Here is a 12,571-nt window from a genome sequence, read left to right on the forward strand (position 1 = left end):
TTTGAGGCCCGGCCGGGCAGCGCCCAGCTTTTAACCTGGGCAGTGGAGGCGGGGGAAAGGAGCGAAAAAAAAGGGGAGGTGTGTGCGGTAGGGGTGGGTGGGGGGAGTTGGAAGCAAGTGACATCACAGCAGGTCAGAGAAAAAGGGGCGAGCGGCAGGCAGAGAAGAGTAGGGCTTTTGGCACTAGGAGCTCTTGTCCGGCCTGCCCCGGCAGGGATCTCGGTGCCCCCAGAGACCATGCAGAGGTCGCCTCTGGAAAAGGCCAGCGTCGTCTCCAAACTTTTTTTCAGGTGAGAGGGTGTCCAGGAAAGCACACGTGCCCAGGAAAGAGGAGGACGCGTGTATGGGTTGGGTTTTGGGGAAAGAGGATTTTTTTTTTTTTTTAAAAGGTGCCGTATCATTCATTGTTATGGAGGAGAAGGAGGATTTTGGGGAGTAAGATAGAAACATTAGGAAGAGATAATAAACTGAAGCTCATTGTTTTATAGAGTCTTAGCTTAACTCTGAAGTTTTAACTACTGGCAACTGAAAATCATCCTCTCAAGACCCAAATGTGCTACTGTGCACTTGTTTTCCTGGATTTTTCTAGGAAATTTGTGAATTATAAACTTGTTAGTAACAAATACTTAAGTTTGGCCCTTATTTTCCCCCTCTTCATGCTTGGAAACTTAGAAATCTTGGTTCACCTACAGATGCCATGCTTGCATGAGATAGGTGCTCAGTTGACTGAATTTTGAACGTTTTTATGGGAGAAGTATAAAGTGGGTAGTATGTACTTAAAGTTTTTATTGTTCTGATACTGAATATATCTAACAAGTATTTGCCACAATTCCATTATTCTTTAAGAATGAGAGCAAATCCTTTGAAATACCTTAAAAAAAAAGTGCCAATTCTACAAGCTACACATTTTAAAAGAGGGGTCAGAATTACCATGGAAATATGAAACCTTGGGAATAGATACTGAAGTTAAACCCACTGACATTTAATCAATTGTCCTTTTAGCTTACTTTGCCTGTGATGAGCCATAAAACACAAGTTCATCTTGCGAACTGCATTTAATGAGAATTTAAAAGTTCAGAGTCTTAGGTAAAGTGTAATTAGATGTAGCATTTCATATTTGAAGTGTTCTTTGGATACTGTATCTACTTTATTCCTGTTATACTTGTATGAATGAATGAATAGGTATATTCATATCTCATGGGCTATTACTTAATTCATAAGTAGCCAATGAATCAGCATACTTAGGTATCAGAAAAGCCAAATACGTAATAAATATGCCCATATGTGTATGTGGGGAAGGAACTTGGCTTTCACATCTTTCTAATATTCTCTGAATGGGCAACAAGTGCTGAACTCAGGTGCTAAGGAGAGGGCCTAGGCCATTGAAGGAGAGCTCCTCCCTGTGGATGGGAGAGAAGGACTTTACTCTTTGGAAATGCCTTTGGGGTTGGTGTTTTCAGCGCCTTTTGTTAATGTTACTCCATCTATACAAGTGGGATTATCTGTTCTGTTTTCCTGTAATTTATGAAATCAGAATGTTAATTGGCATAAATTGTAGCTATTTTAGTAGAGCACTTGGAAGAATCTAAAAGCCATTCTGTCTAAAAAATGCAGTTTGAAAAAAATCAGTTTTCAGAAGAGTGCATACCTCATGGCTATGTCTAAGTTCTAAGGAACTTTTAGCTCATTGTTGATTTAAGTTAGATCATTGTTGGTCTATCAAAGTATTTTCTGTTTTTAAAACAGATCACCCTATACAGTTTAGTTTTAAAAATGCTTTCAGGTGAATTTGTTAAAAGGTGAATATTATAAAGGCTACTAAATTTGTTAAGAGAATACTCAGTCCTGTTCTTCAAACTACTTTATAATAAGTTGCTCTAAGAATAGGTATATTTGAAAAAGTTTAGGTCCTACTATTTATAGGAACTGACAATCACCTAAAGCACCAGTGATTATAAACTTCCTTCTGGGTGGTTATTCTGGAAGGGTAAGAAACTTGTTTTCTGTGTTGGATTATACAATACTGGAAGGCTTTGGATTCAATTTTTTTTTCATTCAGATCCCCAACCTGCTACTTAGTAGCTCTGTGACCGGAGGCCAAGTCCCTTAACATCTCTGTTTTGTGTTACTTGACCTTGAAAACTTGGAGACTAATAGGACTGATGTCTTAAGTGTGTGAAAGTCCCTTAGTCGTGTCTGACTCTTTGCGACCCAATGAACTGTAGCCTGCCAGGCTCCTCTGTCCATAGAATTCTCTCGAAAAGAATGCTGGAGTGGGTAGCTGTTCCCTTCTCCAGGGGATCTTCCCAACCCAGGGACTGAACCCAGGTCTCCTGCATTGCAGGTGGATTCTTAACAATCTGAGTCACCAGGGAAGCTTAATTTATTGAGAAAATGCATGCAAAGTAGTTAGCCTAGTAAATGTTTACTGCTGTTATTACTCTTATTAACTACCATATTTTTTACATTCTTTACTGTGTACCTTGTTTATATAAATATTCAATTAATCTTTCTTGAAATAAGTTTATGACAATCCACCTGCATATGCAATGAATGGCCTAGATGAGAATTTAGGTAAAATCTCATCTAACATGGCCTTATCAGATACACAAGAAAAAAGTCATATGCTTGTGTAATATGTTGTTAAATGTCTTGGAATTTAACTTTTTGAGTATGATCCAGTCAGTTTCAGAGTCATAAAAGAGTACAGCTGTTATGGGCTGTGTTATAGATTATATTAAGTATCTCTTTTATTGTCTGGATTTTGTTATTGGAAAGACTAATAAAGTTTAGGAAAAATTTAAAATACTTTTCTTAATTTTGCTTGAGTTTTACATCAAGTATGACATTTGAAAGACACCTGAAGTGTCATAATGCATAAAATAATAATAATGTTATAATGTCAGTATTATAAACATAATCCAAAAGATAATTTCACCGCAAAAAATTCAAATTATTTGTATCTCAGAGACCAAGTTACATTAACGAAAGCTTTTATGAAATACAAAGGGTTTTTAAACTAGAGGTGATAATATTTGCATAGAATTTATAATTTATATACCAGTGCAATTGATTTACAGATGTTTTCCAAGAGAGATTATGTTTTTCATTTTTGAGCAATTTGTTGTTTACACTTTCTAGCACTATGTTATTCTGTCCCTTCTCCTGTGCCCTGATTTTCCCATATTCTTTTTAGATGTTATTGTGTATCAAGCCATGTGTCAGATGACACAGCTTGAATTTTGATCGTGGTTTTTATACCAGAAGTCTAGATCTATACTTGAGGAATATACCTGCAGAATCCATGTATACAATGCCACAAATTACTTACAAGACTGGATTTAGGGACCCCAATAAATTCCACAGATGAATCTCAAATAAGACCAAAAAGTAAACAATGTTAGACTCAAAAAAGTATAAAGATGTTTAATCATAATTTGTTAACAGTCAAGGGCTACTTAAGTTTAGGTATTATTTAAAAAATGTATGGCAGACTTTAAAGACATTTCTTAATGAAGAGAAACATAAGTGCTTTGAGCAACAGAAGATGATTATAATAAATATTTAATCTCAGACCCATAAAGATAAGTTTTGAAGAGGACCACACCTATTTGCTTATATGAGTTACAGTATATGTTGAAAAAAATCCATCACAATCACCTTATAGTTACTTTCTGCAAGGCAAGAGGAAATCTGAAATTATAGCAGAATCATCAGTATTTTTGCAGTTCGTCAGGGGAATTTATAGAAATTTTGCCAAAGGAGACTAGTTGTCCACTCAAACAAGGGCCTGTTCCTGTCTTGTTCAATACACATATAATATCTCAGGTTTGCCTCTCAGACAAGGCTTAGACTATCCAAATGTAAATAAACAGCTGCATGAAACAGAAGGCCAGTATGAGATGCGCAATTCATATTGAGATGGACAGCTGCTAAGGGACACTTAATACCACAAGTTCATTTAGTTATTCAGTGGGCAAACACCATCCAGTGAAGACAGCCCAGGGTTCCTATACATTCTCTTGACTTTATCTCTTGTAGGAATACCACTCTGGGGACAGGGGCCCCTCCCTCTTGAACTGTGTTGCCTGAACACTGACAAATGTTGACTCCTTACACCAGTCCTTTAAAATTCCTTTCTATCCATCTGTGTTTTGCTAATCATGTTCTTATGATACAGATTTTTAACTTGGAATATGTGTCAATTTTGATTGATTCAACTCTCAAGAGTTCTTAAAGTACCTCTTTTGCATGACATTCTAAAATTATATGTTTTATTATATAAAATGTATGTGTATATATGTGTATATATATATAATTTTCTTTTAGTTCATTTTGCAAGTTTAAAAAATTCATCCTTGGTTATGAAGTGTATTCCAATAGTTTTTATATGTTAGTTCAAATTATTACTTAATTAACTCTCTGGAAAACTCATAACACATAACATACAGTGTAACTAATTTTCTATTCCTTGTTAAAGTGAGAAGTGGAATCAGTTTTCTTAACTGTTTCATCAATATTTTATGTTTGATGTGACGGTCAAAATATCCTCTAGAGACAACTGATACACTGGGGAAATCATGGTTTTTCTCTTTTGTTTCATAGGAAGAAGTAGAACTTAGTGTGATAATATTCAATGCATAAATGTTAAAACTTGTTTAAAAGGCCCTTAAATGATCCTGACTATAAAATGTGTTGTTATTGTCAGTGTCGCTTCACAGGAACCTGTAATTTCAGTGATAGAGCTACAATATAAATATAGGATTGCAAAACCATCAGGGAAGGGTGTTAACCATTTAGCATGCCGCTGTGTGTTGTTCGGCAAAACTTTGAAAACACCTCTGACTCAGTAGCAATTTTGGCAATTTTGATTCCACTGATTCCAGACGCATCTTTGTAGGGCTCTTCCCTGGAGCAAAATCCCTGCGATGCAATGAGATCAAGAAGGGAAAACAGATTATGAGAGATGTCTGGTTGTTTGGGGACCCAGACTGAAGGCTTACTTTATAAATATGTTAAGTGGGTTATCACGAAGCAAAACATTACTATTTCAGGTGATTCTCATCAGCTCCTAAGATTTTACCTTGGGGCTGTTTGAAAGTAAAAATAGCCTTGCAAAGCGGCTTTGCTATTGAGCCTGAGAGTTTAGGCTTCTTGTAGCAAGAAAACTGTAGAAATTCAATTAACTTGTTTGATGTAAATAGTGAATATATTCTTATAGGGTCCTAAACTATCTGTTTTCACTGCTGTATCCAAGTTACAAGACTTGTCTAGTTGCTATTCTTTGTGCAACTCTGTTAGCCTATTACTATCTTTTAACATCAATGAGTGTTTCATATTGTAAAGTCCTGGATGTCAGGGCCTTCTATGACTTGTTTAGTAGAGTATTCAGAACATTTCAAGACTCCTGCATGTAGTGGTTCAGTAAAAATTTGTGATGATGATAATTCCATGGTGATCTGTGGAGACTTACAGATATTCTAGATTGCTGACATTCAACAGTCCTGTAATGGAACATTATTCTGAAAAAGATGTCAAAGCAAAGCCAGCAGAACCCTGGACAGATTTTTAAAAATACTTAGACTAATCTATGAAATATTTCTTACCTCCCTTTGTAATCAAGCCTTTGCCTTGTGTGAAGACCTGCTTGCTAATACCTTGCTAATGGGATCAAGACATAGATTTGAACATTTTTGCTAAGTCCTTGTGGTTAGGATTCTTAGCTCTCAAAGTGGACAACTGAGCTCCGTTATAATTAGAGAATTCTCCCTTATGTTGCTTCAGAGGACTTAGTCAGAGCAATACTTTCTCTGTAGGTTATGATTCAGGTCAGCTTGGAGGATGCCTTATTTCATGAATTCACCACCTTTTGTATTCTCTGCGAGGAAGTATGAATGTTGAGGTGGACAAGGAAGAAATTGGTGCTGTCTTCATGGAATGAGTTCTCTCAAAGCCAGATTTTCAATGGCTTATAGCAGCTGTCCCCTGGACGTTCAGTCCAGTCTTAGACTGGTTAAGGAAGCCTTGCTGCAGGAGTGACTAAGTTGACACCTAAAGGAGATCATCCAGATAAAAAGGGTTCGGATGAGTCAGGAAAGATGTGGAAACTGGAGCAGCAGACTGTGTAAGACTGACAGCAAGACTGAGCATGCACCTTCAGAGGAGTCAGAGAAGTTCCCTGTAACAGGAGTCTAAGATGTGTGATAGAGGTTTGTGGGGATTGGGTCTGAAACTGTGGCAAGGGCCAGATCCAAGGGGCTTGGTGAGCTTTGTCTGGGCTTGATCATATTGGAAGTGAAAAGCTGCGGATTTCAAGCAGGGAAGTGACATGTCCAGTTCAAAGCTGTTGTAAGTTTGCAAAAGAAATCAATTGGGATAGAGAAAAAGAGATGGATTTGAATGACATTAGGAAGTAAAATCAACAGGTTTGGCAATTGGTTAGATGTGGAAAGTGAAAGAGAAGAATCAAGGATACTGCCTAGATTTGCTGACTTGGTAGCAGTGGGTGATGGTGCTGCTTGCTGAGTGAGGAGATACAGTTGGAGGAGGTGACTGAGAGTGGAGGTGAAGGTCTATGCAGACTCTCAGCTTTCTCTTGAAGATAAAAAAGGAAATGATGCATTTGGCTCAAGGCCAGGTAATGTGATTCTGTGAAAACACTGAAGTGATCTAGAGCTTTAGGTAAGAGATATTTGGATATCTGAGGTGATAGTAAGCGTTGTAAATACTTCCTTTACATTGTTTGGTGAAGTCCAGGGTGGTACCTAGGGAAGAAGTTAAAGTGCCCACTTTTTTGGCTTCATTGTGATATGGAGTCACCTGAAAGTGTGTCAGAAACAAGCAGCTGTATGCTAGGGACAACACCGGTTAAATTCTACCTAGAGTTCTCCCACTACCTTACCTTATAAACCCACCCACTCATGTATGAAGTGCCCTCACCTCACCCTAACTGTACACCTTTAAATAGTGGTTTTTACACAGCTGATTTCTGTGATCATAGACATTTAAGAAGGTATAAAAATCTGGGACTTCAGGTATTGTCTGCGGTGATTGAGTAAATAAGAGCACATCTACTATCATGAACTCGTTTTTTTGGTGTGTTAAAGAAAAACAGTTTTCTGGAATATAATCTGAAAAAAAAATAACTGAAAAAGGTAATACACTGATCATCACCCCAAAAATGTATTTCAAAATTACAGAAATATATAATGTAGGATGTGAAAGCCCATGGGTAACCCTGTGGCTCCAATATATATTTTAAAGTCTAGTTTGAGGCATAATAACATTATTGAATTTTATTAACCTGAAAAAAAAGATTCTCATACAATAATGTACCATTGTTTTATGTTAAAACTTTGAGCTGTTAAAGCACGTAGCTTTCTTTCTTAGTGTTGTCTACAGAGGTACAGCTGCCTTCTACCTAACTTCACACCCAGCCCCAACACCTAGTGAAATTTTTAACTGAAGTTCATAACTTCAAAAGGGATCTAAGAGTTTTTCATCTATTACCAGTCAGACCATTCTGTGAAAATTAGGCTTAATAAGCAAAATCCTTGGAGAAGGAAATGGCAACCTACTCCAGTGTTCTTGCCTGGAGAATCCCAGGGATGGCGGAGCCTGGTGGGCTGCCGTCTACGGGGTCACACAGAGTTGGACATGACTGAAGCGACTTAGCAGTAGCAGCAGCAACAGCAAGCAAAGTCCTTTAGGTGCTGACAGCTGGGTTTCCAGAAGATTCAAGGCTAGACATTGAAGCCCAGTATTGGTTATGGGAGAAACAAGAAAATGAAGCCTCTGCTGACCGGAATTAGCAATCCTTGTTTTAGAGGCAGCATACTGGAGAAACTTCATATTAAGTGTTCTTTGTGTATTTTATTTATTTTAAGCATCTCTATGAATTCTGGAAAATAGAGCAACAACAACAAAGCTGTACTTTTTTCCAGCCAAAATCTATTGTTATACTTTCAATCAGGGATTGGCAAACTTTTTTTGTAAAGGGCCAGATAGCGTATAAATATTTTCAACATTGACCATGGTCTCCATGGTCCCTGCCGTTGTGGGAAAGCAGCCATAGACAGGACACAAACAAATGGTCATGGCTGTGTTTGTTCCAATAGAACTTTATGGACCCTGAAATTTGAGCTTCATATAATTTTCACACATAAGATATTTTTCTTTAAAAAATTCTTTTGCAATAAGCTTCAAATTTTGTAGCTTTAAAATTACTTAGTTTAAAATAAAGATCTAGAAAAAATTTCAAGGCTCATTTGTAATTAACATTAGTGTATTCAATAACTGAGTAATTTAAAAAGTGAAAACTTTAGGCATGCAAAATGGACTTCTCAGAAGAGAGAAATAATAGTTTAACATTAGATATTATTAGATAATTTCTCGGAATAGTTTGGTCATGTAGGAACCTAGTGACCATTTCTTATTTACCTCTCTTTTGCTTATGCTTTTTATGATGTATCCTTTAATGTATAGGCTCTACCTTATCCATCTTTTGGTACCCAGCACCTATCTGACTCCCTGTTGAATAGTAGGTTCTTTAAAATATACTTGTTGAATGGGTAAAACTTGACTAATTCAGTTTATTGTGCTTCCAAAATTTAATTTTTGATGGAAATGTAGAAATTGACTTATATATATGAAATTTTTTAAAACTTCCCATTTGGGTTTTCTGAAGATAAAATGTCTAAATTTTTTATTGATTTAGAAAATTACTAAATAAGGATCATCTCCCATAAACTTTTCTAAAGTCAACAACATAATTCCTTGACAGCAAAACTTGTTTGATGTATTTAAAAAATACTTCCTATGAAATGTAAATATAAGATCATTACATTTAGAAATGTGTGTTGAATTTAGTCTTTGAACACAGTCTTTGGATCCATTGAGGTGTTAACTTGTAACTTGACAGCCTTTTTGAGCTCTCATACGAGATTTTGCTGATTCAGTAGTTTCTGTTGCTGCCAAGGGCAACAACATATCTCTTGTCTTTCCTGAGTCACAGTCTGTCACTCCAGCCACCCTTAATGCTGAGTACAGTCTGATTCAGATTCTGGGATTAGTAGACATGTATGTTATTGTTAAAAAAGCAAGGAGCCACCAAATCTGCTATTAATGAAACTTTGGTCAAAGTTTAGTTATTCAGTTGAGAAAGCAGTCTAACTAGAAACAGGATTAAGAAATTCTTAAAAAAAAAAAAAAAAAAAAAAAGAAATTCTTTAGGTAAATACTTATGCTCTTAAAATTAGAACCCCTTTCATAAATATCAGTACTTTCCATAGCTTTAGATAAGTGTGTCTCAAATTGCCAGTCACCTGTTCAAAAATATATTAAGATCTACCTATAAATAATACATTTTACATTAAATATGCAGATTCCTAGGTACCACTCCATACCAACTAAATCCAGAATCTTCAGGAGAGGAACTATAGTTCCTCAACTATAGTTTCTCCCTGCCCCCATTTCAGGTGATTGTTTGTGTACTAAAAACAGTGTTGTACCAATCTTTGCTATATAGCAAAGTGACTCGGGTATATACATATATACATGCTTTATTTTTGTATTATTTTCCATTACTGTTTATCACAGGGTTTGAGTGTAGTTCCCTGTGCCGCACATTAGGACCTTGCTGTTTATCCATTCTAAATGTCGTAGTTTGCATCTCCCAACTCCAAACTCCCAGTGGGTCCCTCTCCTTCCCTTCTCCGTCTTGGCAACCACAAGTCTGCTCTCTGTGTCTGTGAGTCTGTTTCTGTATTGTAGATAGCTTCATTTGTGTCATAGTTTAGATTCCACATATAAGTGATATGGTATTTGTCTTTTTCTTTCTGACTTACCTTACTTTCTGACTTACTTATCATACTGATAATCTTTAGTTGCATCCTAACATTCTTCTTTTGTAACCGTAGGGTCCAAGGAGGAGAATTTTGAAAGTTCACAGTTTTTTGGAAGTTAACAAGAGATATTATTCAACTTGGCGCAGAATTCAAAGTCTTCTCTTAAATAGTTCTTAAAATCTTTGAATTTTGCCACTGGCTTAGTACTTTCTTTATGCCAGAGATTATATGTATTATCTCAATGAAATCTTCAAACAGTGTTAAAAATATGTAGTTTACAAAGATGAGTGTTTTATAAAAGGTAACCTAGCTAGTTACTGCGAAGTCAAGCCATGAGCTTAGATCTCTAGAACTATGCTTTTAACTAGTATATTTGTTGTTATTGTTGTTTAGTCACTAAGTCATGTCTGACTCTTTCGTGACCAGTATTTTATACTATCCAAAAATCTCGAATGAAATTGTTAAATTGTATCATTCACTTAGTTTTTTTTCTTAATTTTCTTTTATCTGAAATTTATTTTTTATACATACATTATAAATAATATTATTTAAATAAGGCATTAGACTCAGTTCTTGGAAGCATGCCCTCATTGTGTTTTGCAGGGGTCTGTGTGACAAACTACTTGAGGAGGATAACGATGAAGAGAGGAGGGAAGGGTATTGTTGCAGGTTAATGAGGTTTTTAAAATTCTAAATATCCAGTTGAAGAGTGAAAGATGTGGTCAGCCAAAAGCATGCAGCAGCCAACCATTGTTCCACGGAAACAGCTCAGTTTTATAGAACTGACCCAGACTGTACTTTTTATCTTGATTTGTTCCATGCAAGTACTAATCATCTCACTTCATCTTTTTCATGTTCCAAATCTAGCTTCTTGTCTTCTTCCACTGTGTCAAACCCAGGCTTTCTGCCGAGTCTTTGTATCTACTCTTCTTGCCTTACCAACTTAGCCCCCTCAGCTGAGTTCCAGGTTCAGTTACTTCAGTGTTCCTCTCACCACCACCCGCTCTCTTTGGTCTCATCACCAGTCCCTGGTTGTCCATCATTCCTGTCATCTGTTTCTTGATGTTTTCTCTTGCTCTATTTCCTGGGGCTGAAGGGAAAGGCAGAGGCACCTGTCAGATGGTTCTTCAACTTGATATTTGACGCTTTGTATATATAAACCTTGGAGTTTTCTAGTGCAGTGGGAAACTTCTTTTTTAGTTTTTTTATCTAAATACATTTAATCAGTGAATCCACACTTCAGATGAACTCTTCCATGGAGCTGCAATGTATGCAAATAAAAATGACAATAAAAGACAGTAAACCCTCTATAAATACAAAGATATAGTTAACCTCCTGCGCCCAAATGAGGGCTGAAGTGATTATGTAACATTTGTGTGCTCTTTTCTTAGTCATGTACCCTTACTGCTTTTCACATTATACTTCTGAAACCGAGATGCCTCTTGTAACTGCTGTCAAAAGAAACCTGTCAGCCATCAGGCCTAGAAATAACTTGTAGTTATTAACTTAGCAATTCATGGAGGATAGGGCTGGCTCATTGGAAAAGACTCTGATGCTGGGAAAGAATGAAGGCAAAAGGAGAAGGGGCAGCAGAGGATGAGATGATTAGATAGTATCACTGACTTCAGTGGACATGAATTTGAGCAAACTCCGAGAGATGGTGAAGGACAGTGGAGCCTGGTGTGCTGTAGTCCATGGGGTTGCAAAGAGTCAGACACGACTTAATGACTGAACAACAATATCTGTAACCTCAGCTGATGATTTGCATTGCTTGTACCCCACAAGGTTGACTTTGAACTTAAATTTAGTTTCTTGCTTGAAATTTCTTGAGAAAGATTACTCTGTGATCGGATTTTTTTTTAATTTATTATTTTAAAAAATTTTTATTTTTACTTTACTTTACTTTACAATACTGTATTGGTTTTGCCATACATTGACATGAATCCACCACGGGTGTACATGCATTCCCAAACATGAACTCCTCTCCCACCTCCCTCCCCGTAACATCTCTCTGGGTCATCCCCGTGCACCAGCCCCAAGCATGCTGTATCCTGCATCGGACATAGACTGGCGATTCGATTTTTACATGATAGTATACATGTTTCAGTGCCATTCTCCCAAATCATCCTACCCTCTCCCTCTCCCTGTGATCTTATTTTAAAAGAACAGTTTGTCTGGCATACCAAGGATAGTAATTAAAGCAGAAGTTGCCCAAGCTGAGCACATCACTATACTTCGAGATTATACTGCCTATGGGCTTTCCAGATAGCTCAGTGGTTAAAGAATCTGCCTGCAGTGCAGGAGATGCAGACAGATGCGAGTTCAGTCCCCGGGTCAGGAAAGTCCCCTTGAGGAGGGCATGGCAACCCCCTCCAGTGTTCCTGCCTGGAGAATTCCATGGGCAGAGGAGCCTGGTGGGCCCCAGTCCATAAGGTCGCAAAGAGTTGGACATGACTGAAGCGACCGAACACACACACATCCTGCTGGTGAAGGTGTTGTGAATGCAATTGTCACTGTAAGTTTATTTATAACTTTAAATAGTCAAGAGTAATTCAAAAGAATATTTTTTATCTGAATGTGAAGAAGGCTTAGAAGAAAACTTTATGATACTGAAGAAGAAAGTGGTATGTAATAGTGTGAAGAAGTATATAATATTGAAAAAATTTAAACTGTGTATATTTAATGTAGTTTTTTTTTGAAAGGCTATTACTACAATGATGATGAGT

The 12,571-nt window shown here is 37.0% G+C and overlaps 1 protein-coding gene across 1 annotated transcript in view; it reads left to right on the top strand.

The window, feature by feature from the left end:
- CFTR (cystic fibrosis transmembrane conductance regulator) overlaps nt 238–12,571 on the top strand; it is a 181,167-nt gene continuing 168,833 nt past the window's right edge. The window contains exons 1-2 of the mRNA XM_013963305.2: nt 238–290; nt 590–680. Coding sequence (XP_013818759.2) covers nt 238–290; nt 590–680 — 144 coding nt within the window. The remainder of the gene's footprint in view (nt 291–589; nt 681–12,571) is intronic.

The sequence above is a fragment of the Capra hircus genome, chromosome 4 (genome assembly GCF_001704415.2).
Source record: "Capra hircus breed San Clemente chromosome 4, ASM170441v1, whole genome shotgun sequence".
In the NCBI taxonomy this organism is placed as follows: domain Eukaryota; kingdom Metazoa; phylum Chordata; class Mammalia; order Artiodactyla; family Bovidae; genus Capra; species Capra hircus.